General features: G+C 41.5%; 1 protein-coding gene across 4 annotated transcripts in view; it reads left to right on the forward strand.

Moving 5' to 3' along the window:
• The first annotated feature begins 4,885 nt into the window (after positions 1–4,885).
• The window catches only part of EPM2A (EPM2A glucan phosphatase, laforin), a 43,358-nt gene continuing 29,764 nt past the window's right edge, over positions 4,886–18,479 (forward strand). For 2 of the 4 annotated variants that reach the window (XM_069010444.1, XM_069010445.1), the window contains exon 1: positions 5,341–5,793. In XM_069010444.1, the coding sequence (XP_068866545.1) occupies positions 5,769–5,793 (25 nt within the window). In that variant the 5' untranslated portion in view covers positions 5,341–5,768. Of the gene's footprint in view, positions 5,794–9,747; positions 9,768–18,479 lie in introns of those variants that run through there. The other 2 variants (XM_069010443.1, XM_069010446.1) reach the window with 2 other exon arrangements.

The following is an 18,479-nucleotide window of genomic DNA, read 5'->3' on the forward strand; positions in this document are numbered from 1 at the left end:
TTACACCGTCTTGTTTCTAAACAGCCAAAACACTTATTTTTTTCCCTGATTTAGGTGTTTTTAATTAGAAGCTTGATATAACATTGGTGGTAAAAGGCTGGTTTCAGAAATGAAGCTTATAATAAGGTGATATTTATAATGAGTATTATAATGAGTAATGATTTACTGCTACATACTGTTTTTCACTCCAGAAGCTCAAGGTACTTTGATCTCCAAGTAAGCACTTGGCCTTTCTCATCCCTTTGTGCGAGGCAGAAGAGCCAGGTTCCTGCTGGGGCTACCAGAACTCTGGGTTTGCTTGGGACATAGCATCCCAATGGAAATGCACCACAGAAGGCCTGGAGCATGCCTCCAAAAACTGTGTGGCTCACTCTGAGCAGGAAAGGAGCCATGTGCTGGACTAGTCTGCGATATTGGTTGATTTCTGGGCATTGATAAGGCTGATAGGACATCCTGAAAGGACCCTGTGCTGAAATATGTTGGGACTTTTTCCAGCTCCCAAGGTGTACAAGGCTGGGCAGGATGCAGAGATGGCTTTACTGGATGTTGAAAAAAGAAACCCACCAGATCAGTTATTCCTGTGTGTATTTCTGTAATGTTTACTGTAATGTTATTGCATATTTATACTGCCTAGTTACTTCTAAAAATAACATACTTTTTTTAAAACATGCTGTATAAATCCCCATGCAGAAAGTGGAAACCATCTCCTGTAGTGTCCTACCTACTCTTGCAGTGTAATTTTCCAACATGATTCCTAAAATGGTCAGTACTGACAGAACTTATGGAGCTTAGTCTGCACAAAAGGCTACTCCTAGCAATAAGCAGCTAAAATGGTTCATGCAGTCATCACTGCTCTCACATAGCTCAACTTAAAACTAAAAATTATGAACAGCAGTGCTTATCTGGTAACAAGTTCTTTAAATCTCAGTCTTCTTTCGGTCTTCAGACTATAAAAGTATTTCTTAGCTGCTGTATTGTCAAATCAGAACTAATGGTGAGAGCATTAGTTCATCGTTCTATCATAATTGTTATGAGAGGGACAGTTAGAATTAGAAGGTCTGGGTCCATAGATTGATTAGTTTAGATTAATCAACATAATTAACTTAAACCAGTGGTCTTAAATGATTTGCACTAGAATAGGGTTTATTTTATACTTATCTCAATCTCTTTGAAGAAATACTGGCTGTCTAAATTTTTCAGCAATGAACATTTTACCCGAATTACTAATACATCTAAATCAGCTTATCACATAATATAAATGTTTGCCTCTTTACAAGCAAGACTGCATACCATGTGCTGCCTTTCTCTTTTCTATAATTAGCAGAAACATTTGGAATTTGCAATAACACTTTCTCTGTATCTTTACGAGAAAGAAAATTACCTAAAAAGGGAAGAAAGGCAAGTCTAGGAAGGAGCACAGCTAATCTAAACATCACCCACAACTTGCAATCAGGGACACCCCCTCCCTTCTCCAACCAGATCCTTTCTGTATTTGTGTTTTGTTTTTGTTATTCAAACTCCATCTCTTCACTACAGATTTCCCTACTTGGAAATATTATCATTTGACATCACTGTACAGCAAAAGCAGATAAAGCTGTTCCAAGCTGCAAACTGGGCCATGGGGTAAAAGTTTGGAATCAGTAAAGAACACATACACTGCAGACACATGCTACCTCAACATGGAACTATTAAGTTCATCTGTCATTTTAGTAGTGTTCACGTTGATCAGGTAACTGTGTTCTGTCTCTATACCTAGTAGACACTTTTCAAATAAGAAAATTGTGAATAAAAATATTACTTTCCACTTGGAAAGCTAATTTTGAACTGCTGTATATTGTCAAACTTCTCAACTACTGTCTTCACTAAAATTTCAGCCAGCAATACTTTACTCAAGTTTTTTGTCTGTAATCAATGGTTCAGAACTCCTAGGTTCACAAAAATATCACGACAATTTTATGCCTGGAAGAGACACTATAAGAAATTAAAGGGACTTCTGCAGAAAGTTAGAACTGTGATTCTGCAAAAGTTTAGTGCACAGCAAGTGAAAATGCCTTTAATGTGTTTTACATGTCTGCAAATAAAGTCACAGCTCCAATTTCTGGACATTCAAACTTTTCCCTAGAATCTTTTCAGATACAGCACTAGGCAGAAACTGAAGGCATAACTCTTGGTTGATGTTAAGTTGGTACACAGCCTCAGTGAGTCCTCCTGTAAGATCCTCATCACCTGCACAATTTTTGGGTAATAAACGAGCCAATTATCTGGAAATTACATAAGGCTACTACGTATTGGCACAATTTAGGCGAAATCCATGAAGCAATTGATTCTTGCAGAGACTGTGATCTCTAGAGTCCGTTCTTGCACACTAATGTGAAAAAATAAGCTTTTCTTTTTCATACCATTCCCCTTTTGCCAGTTAGAAACAGCTTTAGCAAGTGCCTGGGATGGTAGCAGCAACAATAAACTGAAGGCTTTAAAATAAACTTGGCTCTAAGCCTCACTGTCTTGCTAGTTCACTGTTTGATTTGAGGTCAATCAAGGCTTCCACTCAGCAAGTGGCTGCTGTAAGTTAAGTATACTGAGAGATCCTAAACAGCTGTGAGGAACACAAATGCACAACGTTTATTATTACAATTCAGACAGACCACTAAGATGGCAGTTTGTTCCCATAGGAATCAACAACTGACAATAGTTTTTCTGACAGTTAAAAGCAACTTGATTATTAGGGTTTTGGCCCCTTTATGCCACAGCTTTTTGATGGGAACTGTAAGGCTTGCCAAGTTGGAATGAGGACTTACTATAGTGGAAAAAAAAAAAGGAAATAGTCATGTTTAATTCATGGTTGTAAAAGATGACTGGATTATAGGGAAAGCTTTTAGGTTTCAGAATAGTGTTGAGGACTGCAGGGGAAGAGCACTGGCCAGGCAGTACTAGAATAACAGGTCATTTTGGCAAAGGAAACTATTGTTAATTCCTTAAGAGGCTTAGGGTGACACTTAAAACTAAATTTAGGGTTATGGCAATGGCTCAACTGTGGAAGTACTTCATCAACTCCTTCAATCCCAAATACTACCAGTAAATGTAACTCCTCCCCACCTCCCCTGCCTTTACTCCAGCTGAACTTCCAGTTTAGAAGATGACAAATCACAGACCATGCAAATCTAACAGGACAAAACCATACATTTGCCTTTGCTTCTTGACCTTAAACACAAACCTTACAGCACCTTTAGCTTCTCAGTCTCAGATCTAATGCTAATGAATTTTATCCTGTCTACAGCCCTCACTCAGCCTGCAATTTCACCAATATAAACTGCTCTTCTATTCCCACTGTCCCCAGCCATGTGATGTCCCAAGCCAATCTACATTTCTAGTTTTTTTCTCAGTCTTGTAGGATCCATCAGTAGATCCAGTTTTTCAGCCCTTCCTGTTGTTCTCTCAACCTAATCCTAATCTGCACTAGGGTTTTTGAGGAAACCACAGGAAATCAAGATGGCCACTTTCTGTCATCTTTAACCTTAATCTAACACACAATATTGACTGCCACAAAATGGATTAAGGCAGATCCCGGAGAAGAAATGGACTGAATTATTTTTAAAGATAGCACTTGATACATCAAAGTCTATGCAACAATTTTTTATTGTTCCACAAGGCTTATAGGTCTAAGATGAGGACCCAATAGTTACAGGAATAAAGCAGTTCGGATCTGTCCAAAGTGAAAGTTGCTGGTCTGTCTTTACACCGAGGTTTAGACAACAGCCAGGAACTAAACTGTCAATCACATGTACTATTGGATCCTGCAGTTTCTTAGCTGAGACTGTGACTGGAATGAACAGAAGCATATGGTTTTATGTAGACACAATATGCTGGGGTGGTTTTATCACTTCTGTCATGCTTGAGCTTTAGGATAAAACCCCAAACTTGTTATATTCTGTCTTGTCCGTGCTGCTAAGATGAAGGTGTATGATAAAGAGATAGATATTTGAAAGACAATTATGAGACAGAGTATGGGCAGCTCAACTGTAAGGCTGAGCAAAAACAGACATTAAAATGTAATGCACTGTTCCACAATGGCAGCAGTGCTACAGTGAAGATGGCTGCTAGCAGAAATGGAGGACAGCAAGAATTCCATTAGCTTTGGTTACTTCTGGAAAAGTGGTGGCATATCACTTGCACAAATTCAATGAGTATCAGCGAAAATCAGCTAAAGCACTCTTAAAAATAAATTTGGCAGCACATACAATTCAGTGTTGTCACCCTTGAATACAGGAAACAAACAGCCATCTTTTGAGGCAGGATTTCTTTTGACTCACTGAAAGGCCTTCATCCTGTTCCCAGAACTTGACCTAAATAAAGTTACCACTCCTCTGTTTCTGTCTTTAGAAGCTTCTGAAATGCATGTATTCAAGCAGGGACCACCCTATAAATGGTTGGATTGCATCCTCTTCCTCAGTCAGTCTTTGTAAGTCCTGAATATTGCTATACGTAGGAGTTGCCAAATTTTCCCCTTCTGCTTGTAAACAGAATGCGTGCAGTGAGCTCCAGATTTTTTTTAAAAGCTTTCTAACCTCCTTCAGAATTTCACATTTCTGCTCTCACCACGACTGGCTGTCTGTCAGTGGGAAAGATACAAACATCATGAACACTAAGGCATTATTTGCAGCCAGTCCTTGTTTGTAGCTGCACGTATGGCAATTTTTAATGATGTGTTTGCTGCGCTAAATTAAGCCTGGGCTCTTCAGAGTAATTGCAGTGGCTTCCTTTAATGCAGCAATAATCCTTGTTAAAGTCAGCATACGTGATGCGTAGCCTTTGGCAACCAGGAGAGCCAGCGTTGAGCTGCAGGGAGGATTTTCCACCCCAGTCCCCACTTCAGGAGGCGATCGGGGGTCGGTGTTGTTTGAACTCCCAGCCGGTACTTTCGGAGGGGGAGTTCTGTCGGCTACGTGCGTGCGGCAGCCAAGCGCCCGACACAGCCGGGAACAAGCCCGCCCGAAGGAGCCGCTGCCCGGACTGCGCCGAGCCGAGGGGCAGGGGCGGTGTCCGGCCCCCGGCCCCGGCGGAAGGGCGGGCCCTGGCGGCCTCCCAGCGGCGGCCCCGTTCCCGGCCGTCCTGTAGCAGTACCAGAACTCTTCATTAAACCACATTCTCTGTGCGGCAGTAAAATGCTGTTCCGCTTCGGCGTGGTGCTGCCCGCCCGCGTGACGGAGGGCGGCGCGGAGCTGCTGGTGGCCGGGTCGCGGCCGGAGCTGGGCGAGTGGGACCCGCGGCGCGCCGTGCCCATGAGGCGGGCGCGGCCGAGCGCTCCGCTGCCCGCCCAGGAGCCCGCGCTGTGGCTGGCGGAGGTGGCGGTGCCGGACGAGGACGCCGCCAGCCCCTTCTGGTACAAGTTCCTGCGGCGGGAGGGCGGCCACTTCCTCTGGGAAGGTAACGGAGGGAACCCCCTCGCTGCCCCTCACGGCCTCGGCGCTGCCCAGCCGCGAGAACGTGTCCGCCCGCCGGCCCTGCCGGGAGGGGCGGAGCGGCGCTGCGAGCGCTTCTCCTTGAGGGATGGCTTTGGCTACAGCCCCCTCCGGCAGCTCCGCCTGGTTCCTGCCGGGGCCGGGAGGGTGTCCCGGGCGGCCGAGCCGTGCCTGAGCCGGGTGCTGCCGATGCTCCGGCACAGCGGCGGCCTGAGCTGTGCTTGCAGGTGGAGCCGCTCAGGCTCTCGTGGCGTGACGTGAGTTCTTGCAAACAAAAACATTTCTTAACCGCGTGATGGAGGCGGGTGAATGCAGAAGGAAGCTACCCTTCTAGGTTGGTAAAAGTTATTTGAAACGGTTTCATTATTTCCCCCCCCTTATTTTAGGCATCCATTGTCATGATGTTTTGGTTTTTTTTCTTCCCCCAGAAGTAAAGAATTCAGGATCTTACGCACTATGGTGTGGGTTGTTATTTTATGTCACTAGGCGAAATGTCATGATAGCATTTTCAGGCTAGTAAATTTTACTATTGTGATTTCTTAAAGGAAAAACCCAGGGAGAAATTCAGTTACAGCTTTTCCAATCTTCTTGCTGTTTCAGTAGTACTTCCACCGTGTTTTTCTCTTGCTATGTGTTGTCAAGTGTTGAATAACTCTAGTCAGTTTCCATGTGCTGTTCTAGTATGTTTAAGTATCTTAAATACAAGACAATTGTCTGCTGAGTCAAATAAAGCTCTAAATATACCTCTTGTTACTGAGGGATGGATCTGACCTAATGAAAGGAAGACAGACCACTAGGTAATTTGTGAGGGTTTCTTTTTTACTCAGCTTTACAATCTATGTACCAAAATAACCCATTGTAGAGCAGTTACTCTTCACCCATTTTAAGAATACATACCACACTTCTGAGCTGCCTTTCTGTCATGTAAACTAAAACATGCATGTTGTCATAACTGTTGCATTTTTTGTTCTTCTTTATGCTAATAAAAGACTACGTGTTAATGCTACATTCACAGAAGTTTACACCATGAAGGACTAACTACGTCATGCAACAGTAATTGTTTTATTTAGCAGCTAAAACAGTATATTCTGCCTGTTTTAACCATGTTTTTCTTTTCCAGAATTGCAGGAAAAGTGAATTTATGGGATAAAAATCTTTACATCTGTCCAAGGAAGGAGAATTGGGTCTCTTTTGAAGGTGCCAAGTTGTATATAATAAGACAATGATACTGGTATATAAAGCTGTCCTCACCACGCAGAATATAGAAATAATAACAGAATTAGAAGTAATTAGAATTCTAGAGAAATAATAGAGAATAACTACAGTGAATCAGCAATTGTAAGGTTGATGGTTACTGTCTGGTTTGGAAGTAGTGGTAGGTCAAATTATTGTCTGTTCCAAGGGAAATATAAACAGAGTAATAAACATACTGTGTTTTGGCAGATTTGCAGTTTTAGGATTAACCTGTGTGGCATTTTGTTCTTGTCATTGTGAATGCTTAGGGTTTTGAGCTGATTGCTTAGCTGGAATGATAGACATCAAATGGGCATATCATCCAAATGCTGAAGAGTTTTGTAATTAGTCACTCATATCATCAGTTTTTTCCTAAATTGATATTTACAGGAAAGAACAAATTTTCTTAAACCTTGAACATTTATTGTTCTTCATGTATTACAAGAAGGGAGCCTGTTTGAACCATGAACACTGCTTTAACTGCTTTGTTAAACCATTGTCGGACACACTGAAGTAGACAAAGTACAAGTACCATGGTGACTATAATGACAATCAAAACATACATGCCCGATTTCAAAAGCTCTCTCCATAATGGAGCGAGGCTCAACCAATCAAACAGATCATCCAACCATGATGCCCTTTCAACTCTGAATTTGATGAAACCTTCTTCTAATTGTTTTTCAACCAGAAATGCAGCATTTGTGGTCCTCTGGAGGGCCTTTGCAGAAAGGAGAACAAACACGGCACAAGGAAGAAAATGAGAAGGGATAACAATTATAATTAGACCTCCCATTTTATGAGATCTTTGATCCATTTAGTAATTTTCTAGTTAACAGACAGATCATTAAACCAACCAGACTAATTTTCTTCTCTTAATTTTGAAAGACCTATTTGCAGTTCTTTGATATCAGCAAAGACTGACTCAGAGTGGTCAGAAAGATTCATGCAACACATTCCAAAATAAAAGGAGGATGTGTGAGGATCGAACTCACGACCTTCAGATTATGAGACTGAGGTGAAATGGCACCAAGATGTCGCATTTTCGTACAATGCATGATTTGGAGTGACATCTGTGATTTTGTTTTTATTCTGCTTTGACTCAGGAGAATCAAATATTATATAAGAATCCATTTTTACTGAGCCAAAGATTTCCAATTCTTGAGGTTCATAGGGTGTGTCAGGGAGAAATTTAGTCCAGACACCCCATTCCTCTGTGAGATTCATGAGGAATCGTGAAAGGTCTGAAGAGACATTTTTTGGTATTGGCCAATTGTGTACCAATAAACCGACCAAGCAGATTGAGAATGGCTTTTCTGGACTTGAATAAGTCAAAAAAATGGTATCCAGGCCTGAGGTATTGGCTAAGGTCACCCAAACACTGGTTTTTGGTTGACTCATGGGCAGGATCTCATTACTTAAGGCAAACAATGAAGTAATAAGGCACAAGTACGATATCTGATTTAGTTTCATACTTCTCTTTGGTTTCTTTTCTTAGTCTCGTTCTGGGACAAGCCAAGCATAAGGCACAAAAGTTATTTCTTTTGCATTCAATTCTGCAAATTTGGACCTCTTTAAATTCTTTCTAAAGTTCTCTCCAGTTACTATGGAGACGAGGACTATTTCCTTCCTCGTGACCTAATATAATTAAAATTTCAGTGGCCTTATGGTTCATATGTAATTTTGAATCATAGCATGATCCACACCACGCACTTGTCAACAAGGCTTTATGATACCAACATTATTATACTGGCACAAAACCCAAGGTTCACAGATTCTGCATGTGGTATAAAAGATGTTTATTATCAGCTATGGTCTTTCTGCAGTTCATGTCTGTGTGCTTGCTTCTCTGCTTCTGGGGGTGTCTGGGTATTCCTGTGCTTTGTAGGGCTTCACATTTTTTGAAGGAATCCACTTTGGACCAGCACCTGTAGAGACACAAGCATACCCTTTGCCCCACGTTATTAGTGGGAATGGGCCTTCAACTTTCCCTGTCTCTGGATTTCTGATCAAAACTAAAGGGTTTTCCTTTAACTTTGCTTGTGTGGTGTTGGAAAAATGTCTGATTTTTGGCAGATTTGGTTCTGCAAAAGAGCTGTTCAAAACATTTAAAACATAATAGCGCTTTATTCAAGCACATTTGAGGCGTAGCCTCTACCTCCCCCCTCTTTTTGTTTATCCAAAAGGGATTTGAAGGTGTGGTGTGTTCTTTCAATGATTGCTTGCCCTGTAGGAGAATGAGGAATACTGAAGGAGTGATGCACACCCCAATTAATTAAGAATTTATGTGGCTCTTTTGCTATGTAAGATGGACCATTGTCTGTTTTTATTTCTTGAGGCACACCTAATGATGCAAATGCTTGCAGAAAATGCTGACGTGCATGTTTCGCTGTTTCTCCTGTGTGCAAGGAGGCAAAAAGCGCATTGGAAAATGTATCCACTGGCAGATGAATATTTTTATATTTCCCAAAAAATGGCTATTTGGTGATAGCTGTTTGACACTCTGTCAGGAGCCTCTTGAGCCTCAGGAGTAAGAGTCCTGGGAGACGTGATGTCCCAGTCTCCTCTTAGCAAGTCAAAAACTGGAGCAAGTTCATCATTGGTGATCCCCAAAATTGCCCTGATTCAATTGATTTCTCCCAAGAGCTGCTGTAGATCCTGCAGGTTGTTGACACAGGTTCTAAGTTGTATCTTCTGTGGCTTGATGTTATGTCGTTGTATCTCATTGATGTTGTTGTGTCTTCTTGGGCTTGTCTGCCCAATTGGTAAAGCTAGGTGTATCTTCTGAAGAATTACTTGGATTATTGTTTGAAAATACTCCTAAATTAGGAGAAAATGTGACTAATTCTCTATTTGTATTGTGTAGATTGTTTGTATTTTGTAGATTTATGCCTTGTAAAGATGCTTTTCCTTCTGCCTTCAAAGCTGCATTCATGCTTTCTTCCCTTGTGCAGAAATCTGGTTGTCTTTGTGTCTGTTTATCATATATATTTGAGAGTGCAACAGTAGAAGCAGCCACAGGTGGCATTGCAGCTGGAGGATGAACAGCTTGTTGGCTACAAGATGGCCCAGGCAGAGGTACGTAGGCATTGTTTATAGAAGTGACCTGGGCTGGCACCATTTGGTACGGCGGAAGTAAGCTGGGTGCCGCCATTTTGCAAAAGGAAAAATCCCATGCTCACCGCTGCGGTGGGGGATTCTATAGGATTTTGCATAAAAGCGGGCAACTGGGGGGGGGGACCACACACTGCAGCGAGGGGTAAAGTATCACATTCTCTTACAGTGGGGATTACTGTAACACGCGTATCAAACAAGGCGGCCAGTGGAAAAGAAATATATATAGGCTGATTCTTGATAGATGTTTCAGAGATGTTTATTTCTCCAGCCACATGGCTGGGTTCTGCCGAGGAACTGCTCAATCACAGGACCCGAGGGTCCTTGCCCGCGCAGGGGAACACAAAAAATCAATGGGGAACGAGGCTGACCAGGGGCAGGGAAACTCCGTGCCTCCGCCCCCCCCCCCCCCCCAGTGGCCCCTCTCCCAGGGCTACATGGCGGGGGGAGGGACCCCGACAACATTCTGCTTCTCTCTCACTTGTCTGGGGCAGCTTTTGTTGTTTTGACTGCTCCAGTCACGGGTCGGTCCACACCGCAGTTCGTGAATTGACCAGGTACGAACCTGGGTTCCCTGCGCTCCCTCAGATGTTACCTGCTTTGCTTTTGCTGTATCTGCTGCACCAGTAATTGTGTTTAGCATTTCGGGCAGCTCGCAATGCGTTACAAACTCCTTCTGTTCTGGAGTTTTAGCTGCCACCACGTGAGGAGGAGGCGGGGCTCCCTCCAGAGGCTCCGTGTGAGCCGTGTCGCTGTGAGAAGCTGCCGGCACCTCGCTGCGCTGTTCTATCTGATTTTTGCTTGCCATAATTTCATATACAACTCTGCAAATGGGAGGAAGCCTTGCAGTGGGACCATTTCCAAGAGAGGCTGTATTATATAGTCTTAGATGTACAGAGTCCTGGAGATACTGAGATCTCTTAATTGTTTTTTCAGGAGAGCTGTAGGGTGTTCTTTTACCATAGATTCTAACTTACTAAGTGCGTCTCTCTGCGATTTTGACATAACATTTCCCACTATGAATTAAGATTAACCCTGAAGCATATAAATCATACCTGACTTTGATGTCAGAAGTCTTTCTCAGTGCCTGTGTTCTGGGTCTGTTCAGCAGTCCAGTTCTGGTTCCTTTCACCAGCCTTTAGGGTTTTTGAGCTCCTTTTTCCCCAGGGAATATTCTTCTTCCTTTTTCTCTTCCAGCTCTAAGCTGCTTTCTCTTCTTTTCTCTCGTTTTCTTCAGGGAGTCCAAACTCTGAGTCCTCACACACGGGCACCAATTGTTAATTTTCCCCATTTCTTTTCTTCTTTGCCTCTGTTTCACAAGTTCTTTTGCTCAGAGTTCGGATTGAAACGCAGAAGACAGGGAGTTGTTCTTTGGACTTAGACGTTTATTATTTTCTTATCTATGGTACAACTGCACAGGATGTGCTTCTTAGTTAACAAGGTGGAAAATGCCCCAAGTTCTAACTTCCAAGGCCATTTAAAGTCCTTACTATCTAATTATGGATTGCCAACTAATTTATTTTTACTTATAATCCAGTAACTACTAATTTATGATCCGCACTGCGGGTTTTTTGAACCAATACCAAACTTCCCAGATTTGTGGAGAAGAAGGAGGAAAGAAGAAGAGCAAACCCACACCCAAAATCCTCCATCTTGTTACACATGTATGTATCACTATATCCCATAAACCTAAATTTTCTAAACCCAGGGTTTCAACAGGAGCCTAAGGATATTTTTGTATCCAATAATTGAGCAATCTTGCAGTTCTTTTTTATCTAATTTGTTTTAACGTTTTTTGGTTTTTGTTTTTTTTAACTCTTGATCAATGAAAGTTTTGGCTGTCATCTGCTTATTCTTATAAAAATCGCAATTTGAAAAGACAACTTCCTTTTTTAAGAAAAGAACTTTTTTTTTGTGCTAAACAAATGGTGTGCATTGTCTCTTTAGTATCCTGCATGTTTAGACTTAAAATGTGCTTTGGGAAACATTTAGCACTTGCAGAACATCTGCAGTTTTGAAGATGTGGTTGTGAAGGATAGAGGAAAGTGCAGAATGATACTTGCTCTGAGTTGAGGCATTCATCTGTAACCAGAGAAATTCTACTCCAGTTATGGATGTCAGATCTTTACGTATACTGGATGTTGAAATCGTGTTGTATTTAAGAAAATGACTTCAGTTTTTTTATTAAGACATGTATGTGTGTGAGAATTCTACTGGCAGTGCATATTGTTTTTATAATAGTACAGTACTTACCGTATCATATATTTTGAGTACAAATTGCAGCCATTCCAGTGCAGTGGGGAGACTGAAAGATAAAGTGAGGGTAGTTATTTCTGTGGGCTGGAAGGGTCATAGTCACAGGCCAGTGTTCTGTGGCTCTTGGTAGGAAGCTTTCAGGCAAGGCTTGGCCTGTGCGAGACTCGCTGGGTTGTTGCTTGTGCCTGGAGGTAACAAGTTCCCCTCCCTAGCAGGAGGAGGTGGGAGAGGACACTGCCCTGTGCTCCTGAAGGATCAGATACTTACCTCTGCCGTCCCAGGGAGATGTTGCTGGTCTGCACCCAGGACTTGTCGCTTAAAGCCTTTGAGCATTTCTGGCTCAGATCATGTGAGCTGTGTGGAGTACTTGCTTACCTACTGTGAAAGCTGAAGCCTGCTATCCAGGAGGGTTTGTGCTATGCTGTGGTATCTGTGGAAACAGGTTGGTTATGTTGAAGCTTAGAATTTGGGAGCAGGTTTAGAAAAAAAACCCCTAAATTCATGTATATACCTTTTTTCCCCTGACTGTACCTGTGTCTGTCTGTGTACTTTGTTTTTGATGGTTATTCTTCAAAACTGGACATAATGTCTCTCAACTTGGAAATTAAAAGTATTTTGTGCCAACTGTCAAAATTAAATAAATGCAAGATGAAACTTCTACTTGAATTTGGTTTTGTGAGTTTATGATGGAACACTCATCTGTGCCTTTATCCCCTTACTTTCATCTAAATAAACTGTAGGTACTAATCAAGAAACATGCTCTGTAAAAGGACAGATAATTTACTAGGGTTATGCCCCAAACTGTATTTTGAAATGATGGAATACTATCTGCTGACACTTTATATTTTTGAGAAGGGGAAAAATAAATTATATAAAACCCATATACTTGTATTGTAAAATGTTGATTCATTGTTGCCCAGAGAAGTTCTGGATGCCCCTTCCTTGAAGTGTTGAACACCAGCTTAGATGGGGCCCTGAGCAACCTGGTCTAGTGAAAAGTATCCCTGCATGGGGAGGAAGTGGGGGGCTTGGAACTGGATGATCTTTAAGGCCCCTTCCAACCCAAACCATTCTGTGATTCTGTGAGTTTCATGTAGGTGTTAGTTTGGTGTAGATGGAGCTTGCTTGAAGCTTGACAGATACAGTATGGCAAATGAAAGCTCAAAAGCAGGATCAGCCTATATTCTAGTAATTTGTTCAGGTGAGCAGAACCTTAATCCTTCCAAAAAAAACCCATCTCTGGTTTTGGGGAAGGGGGAGGAGAGAAAAGGAGGTGTCTTGTTGGCAAGACAAAACAAGCAGTACAATACAGTTCAGTTTAGAAACAGTTATGTTATTCAGCCTGTGGTAGGTTAGCCTTCCAACATTTCCAGCTCCTGTGAGCTTGTTCATACAAACCTGAAGATCAGTACATTTATCAAGTAATAAAGGTTTACATATTATTGTAATAACAGTTAGTGAAAATATCAGAAGTAAATTCTGGTAATAGGTTTCAAGGGTTGAGCATCTGATTGGTTGAAAACATCAGTGGTAGATAAACACATTAAAATTTCATTTTTCAAGTGTGTTGAAACTTCAAGCAATCTGACTTCTTGGCTTCAGCTCTTTGAAAAAAACAGGTATAATTTCTTAATTTAAAGGAGGAGATTCTTGCAAGGCTGTATGATAAGGTGAGGCCTCGTTGCTGTTTGCAATGGAGATACTGTAACAGAACGAAAAATACTTGGTGCTAAGCCTTAGCAGGATACACAAATATTCTGTTGAGGCCATTCTAAGTACAGTTGGATACAGTGCTAATTTCTGTAACAGAGATCCATTTTTTTTTCCTTTCCCCAAAGCTAATCTACAGATCCCCAAAACAGGTAACAGTTCCATTATTAAAAACAAACAACCAAAACCAAACAAAAAAATCCAGCAAACTCTGAAGAGTTACATTTCTTCATCTCTCTTTTAAATGCAGGTATTTCATGTAGTGCTGTTCCCACTGGGTGGTGCCATATTCCCTGTGTATAGCCAGTGGCTGCCTAGTGTCTTGCAGCTGCTTGCATGTTTCATGAGTAGTGTAATCTGTTCTGGTTTTGAAAATAATCCAGTTTTACTTATTTTGCCTATCTCAGTCTTGTTCTGAAGTAGGTGGTAACTAGAAATGAACATTAAAGCACAGTTGGGTTTTGATAGTTGAATAATTGTGCATCATAGGCATTTTGTTCCTGCAAGGCTGTTACTTTCTGGACAGTGCTAGATACCTTAACACCTTTCAGATGTGATGAAATTTAATGAGCAAAAGTGGGTTACTTTGAATTCTACAACCCAGTATCTCTTTAAGGAACTGAAAGAAATTTTGGTTACGAAGTGCAGTAGCTCCTGGTGTTTTGTTCTTCAGCCCCCCTCAAGACATATACATAGCATGCATTTTGGTGCAATTAAGTGGTAGCAAGTTTCTCATTACTTTCCATCTGCTTATCAGCATTAGTCAGATTACTGATCAGACAACCAGATATCAATAAAACAATGCAGAGTTGCCTATGTGAAACTGCAAAATTAGAAGAATAAAAAGAAATACATATACTTGCATTCCTCTGGATTTGGCAGGTATATATCTTTTCCTACCCACAGAGATAATCAGAGGCCAGTTCTGATTGCTGTGAGAGTCTAATTAAAGCCTTTGTGGTTATAATGGCAAATTTACAATAAATGCATTGCTTATGCAAATCCTGTATTTACCATTTTTCCTGTCCCTCACTTCCAAGTGATGGTAGTGTGCAATAGAGCTCAGCAACATATTTTCAATGGCAGGAAACACAGAGAAGTGATAAGTAACTGGGATACTTTGGTTAAGGTATTGCCATGGTTGCTGTTTTGTTGTGGCTTGTTTCCTGCCTGTTCTTCTTCTGGTATGATAAAAAGTAACAATCAGTAGTAGACAGTACAGTAGAGAGTGTCAAAGCAAACGGGTATTATTATTAAAGATAGTATTAGATTATAATTTTGTTGCTATCAGCCATTATTCTCTCATCTGTATTTCCTTTAGTCTTATTTCTACCATCTGTCAGAAAAGAAACTGTCTTTTACATGAGATAGATTTCCTTTTAGTTGCTTTTCTCTGACTTCATCTCCATCTTTAAGCCAGGCATTTGGTTAAAATCTCTTAGTACAGTAGAAGTTCCCACTGAGAAACACTTGTGCCTGAGCAGACCTAGAGAGAGAAATAAAACATATTTTTGAAAGTTGCCTTTGAAAAATCAAATTTTCTTATATCTGATTAAAAAAAAGAAAAAGAAAAAAAAGCCTTGGTGATTAACAGCTTTGAGTGCTGAGAATGGCTTTCTTGTAAACCATTTAGTTCTAATTCTGGCGTAATTTCAAAATATAGTTCCATAAAATAATTTTCTTAGGATATAAGAATAGACTAAAAATTCTCAAATTCAGCCTGAATTTTAATTGAATTAAAACTTATTTCCATGGTTCTATGTATCAGCTCTACCAAAAGGGAAGCTGAAACAGTCTGCTTTAAGTCTGGTAAAATATAAACATGTGGTATATGATGCAAATGGTTTTCTGCTTTTTGGGTATCTCTTTCGGGCTTGCAAATGCAAGGAAACATATCTGAAAATCAAACCAGTTATGAAGGAGTTACTGAACTAGGTGTGGCAAATTAACAGTTTTGTCTTTTATTAATGCTAGGTGTTTAAGTAATCCAATAAATTGATCTACCATTTACAGAATCTAAGGGAAAGATGATTTACTGACTGTAGAAAAAAACAGCATTAAAAATCAAAGTATGCTTTTCTTAGGCATGCAGGTAAGGTTTCGTACATGGCATACAGAATTAGAGCTATTTGTCAGAGCTGTGAAAACAAAAGGGCTGCTACTGAGGGCTTTGCTGAGACTTGAGGAAGGTGGGACTCCTGAGCCTGTGGCAGGCTCAAACTCTCCAAAACTTGACCTCGCGCAGTTCCAGTGAGGGGAATCCAGCCTCCCCTACTTCTGTTTTTTAACGATCAATAGCAATTCAGCCTTGGCAAGATTGAGACAGATGCTATTTCAAAACATCAGAGATTGAATTTTGTTCACTTTTGTGACAGGATCTGGTGTGAAGGGTAAGTAGATTTGAATATTGTGAATGTACTGGAGGAAGTTCAGTTAGAGTTGATGTGTGGTAACAATGCTGTGCCGTGGTACATTCAGATAACTGAGAACTGTATCCAAAATAGGATTTCAGACTTTTCTTCATTGTAATGTTGGTATAAAAGGTAAGGAAGCTGGCAAAATCTTAAACCTTTTAAATGCTTTATTTTGGAGATTATTTTTGGTATGTTTTCTTTACTTCCTGTTCTATTTTATTTTTTTTAAAGGTCTTTTATTCCATGCTCTGTTTCTCTGCCCCCAGAGTGCTTATTGTAATTAAACTCTTCCAGGGGAATTTCTAAGCATGAACTTAAGATACTCTTTACCTTGTTAAAGGACCTCATTTGATACAGCAAATGGAATTACTTAAAATATTTAGACATAGTTAAAATTTTGAATTGACACTTTGTCATAGGTTAGCAAGCATAGTCCCAGAAGTGATGTTCTTGCAAAGGGGTGCTTACAGCTTCCTGTATGATTTGACAGAACCTATCAGCTGGCCAGTTTGAATATGGACAATTCTTTAAGCCACTTAAAGTTGTGACCACCTCTGTGATGCACACTTAAGAATAGACAAACCCCCCCCATAGTTCTGTCTCGTTTCCAGTGCTGGGACAGGTGGCTGCGGGCCCCATGCGGGGGCCAGTGGGCCTGGCCAGGCCCTGCTTGGGCCAGGCCAGGCCGGGCCACGGCCATCCTGGAGCCAATGGGCCCTGTTCCACCCACGGAACCCTCCCCACAGCCCTGCTGTGGGCAGACGGCCGGCTCAGCTCCCCCCCCTCCAGTGCTGCCAAGATTCAGCTGAAGCTGCACCGCTGTCCGGCAGAGATCATGTGACCAACAGCGATAAGCGGAATTCCAGCTGCAAGGCCGAGGTGAGATTAACCCTTTTAGTGCTGTGAAGAGCTGAAAACCTGAGGGAAGAGAGAAAGGAGATGCTTAAAGCTGAAATTCTGTTGTAAAGCTATGATATATCAGAGTTCCCATTGTAATTTCATGAAGATATGGGGGGTGGAGCGTTCAACTTGTACTTGTGAGCAAAAGCACCTGTGCTGAGATAGGCAGATGCTGACGCAGCTGTAATTTCATGAGAAGTTTGGACAGGGAGAGATGGAAGCAATGAGGACTTTTGCTCCAAATGAGAAAGGAGAAAACCTCAGTTCCTAGAGATGCTCCCAGAGATAGTCCTAAAGATGAAGATGAGGAAGACCCTTTGCTCCCAGGGAAGGAGAAGGGCCTCTGTTCTTAGAGATTAAATGCTCCCAGAGATGGGTGAAGAGAACTTTTGTTTCTGAACGGCTCAACCTTAAAATTGTACCCTAAAAAACTTCAAGAGTGGACCCTCAAAAGCAGTTGTGGGAAAAGCTGCAAGTTGGGGGGAAGGGACTCGCATGCGAGCAGAGAGACTCCTCTTCCTAAATGGGCTGAACAAAGTTATTTGGAAGTGGGCAGCTGTCTCGGTGTGATACGGTTTTCATAGCATGGGCAAGAGAGACTCCTCTTCCTAAATGGACTGAACAAGGTTATTATGGAAGTGGTAAACAGACTGAACATCTCAAGGGTTGTCTTTTTATACTGTCACTTGGAGAAGGGAGAAAGGTGGGGGGAGGAGAAGAGTTCTGAAGGTGTGGTATGATTTTTTTTTTCTTTTAGGTCTGTTAATAAACTTCTTTATATTCTTTCAAGATTGGTGCCTGCTTTGCGTTTCTCCTAATTCTTATCTCACAGAAGGTAAACAGTAATGAGTATTTTGGACCAAACCACTACACTAAATTGGTGTTTCCGCCCGGTTACAAACCCAACCCGCTACACACTTAAAGTGTGTTTGTTCATGCAAAATTTATGACAAAGATTATAGGAGTTAGTCTTTGCTCTAACTGATTTGTGAGTAGGTGATCTGAAAATTGCCTGGCTGCTTGTGGTTTGGGTTGGTTAGTTGCTGTTGAAGCTAATGTGTGTGTCTAAGGTTATCTCAGTAGCCCTGTGGTTTTTAAAGAGGTAGCAGTGAACTGAGAAACGCCCTTACCTTACTGGGGTTTGGAGGCTTGGAAGTTGCATATTAGTGTTTTAAGGTCAGGCTAAGGCACGGATGAGATACCCAGCACCTTTATGGCTGCTCTTGTGCCCTGGAGTTCCTGCATACATCTCCTTACACAACACAGAAAAGAAAAAATTAAAACTTAGAGCAAGGTGTGCAACAACCTCGTAGCTGAAAGAGCAGTGGCTGAGCAGAGCCTTTGCTGCAAAGAGCTCTGCAGAGACAGTGGGAGAGGCAGTCTTACTTTTTTCATT

This window comes from Aphelocoma coerulescens, chromosome 3 (assembly GCF_041296385.1).
Source record: "Aphelocoma coerulescens isolate FSJ_1873_10779 chromosome 3, UR_Acoe_1.0, whole genome shotgun sequence".
In the NCBI taxonomy this organism is placed as follows: domain Eukaryota; kingdom Metazoa; phylum Chordata; class Aves; order Passeriformes; family Corvidae; genus Aphelocoma; species Aphelocoma coerulescens.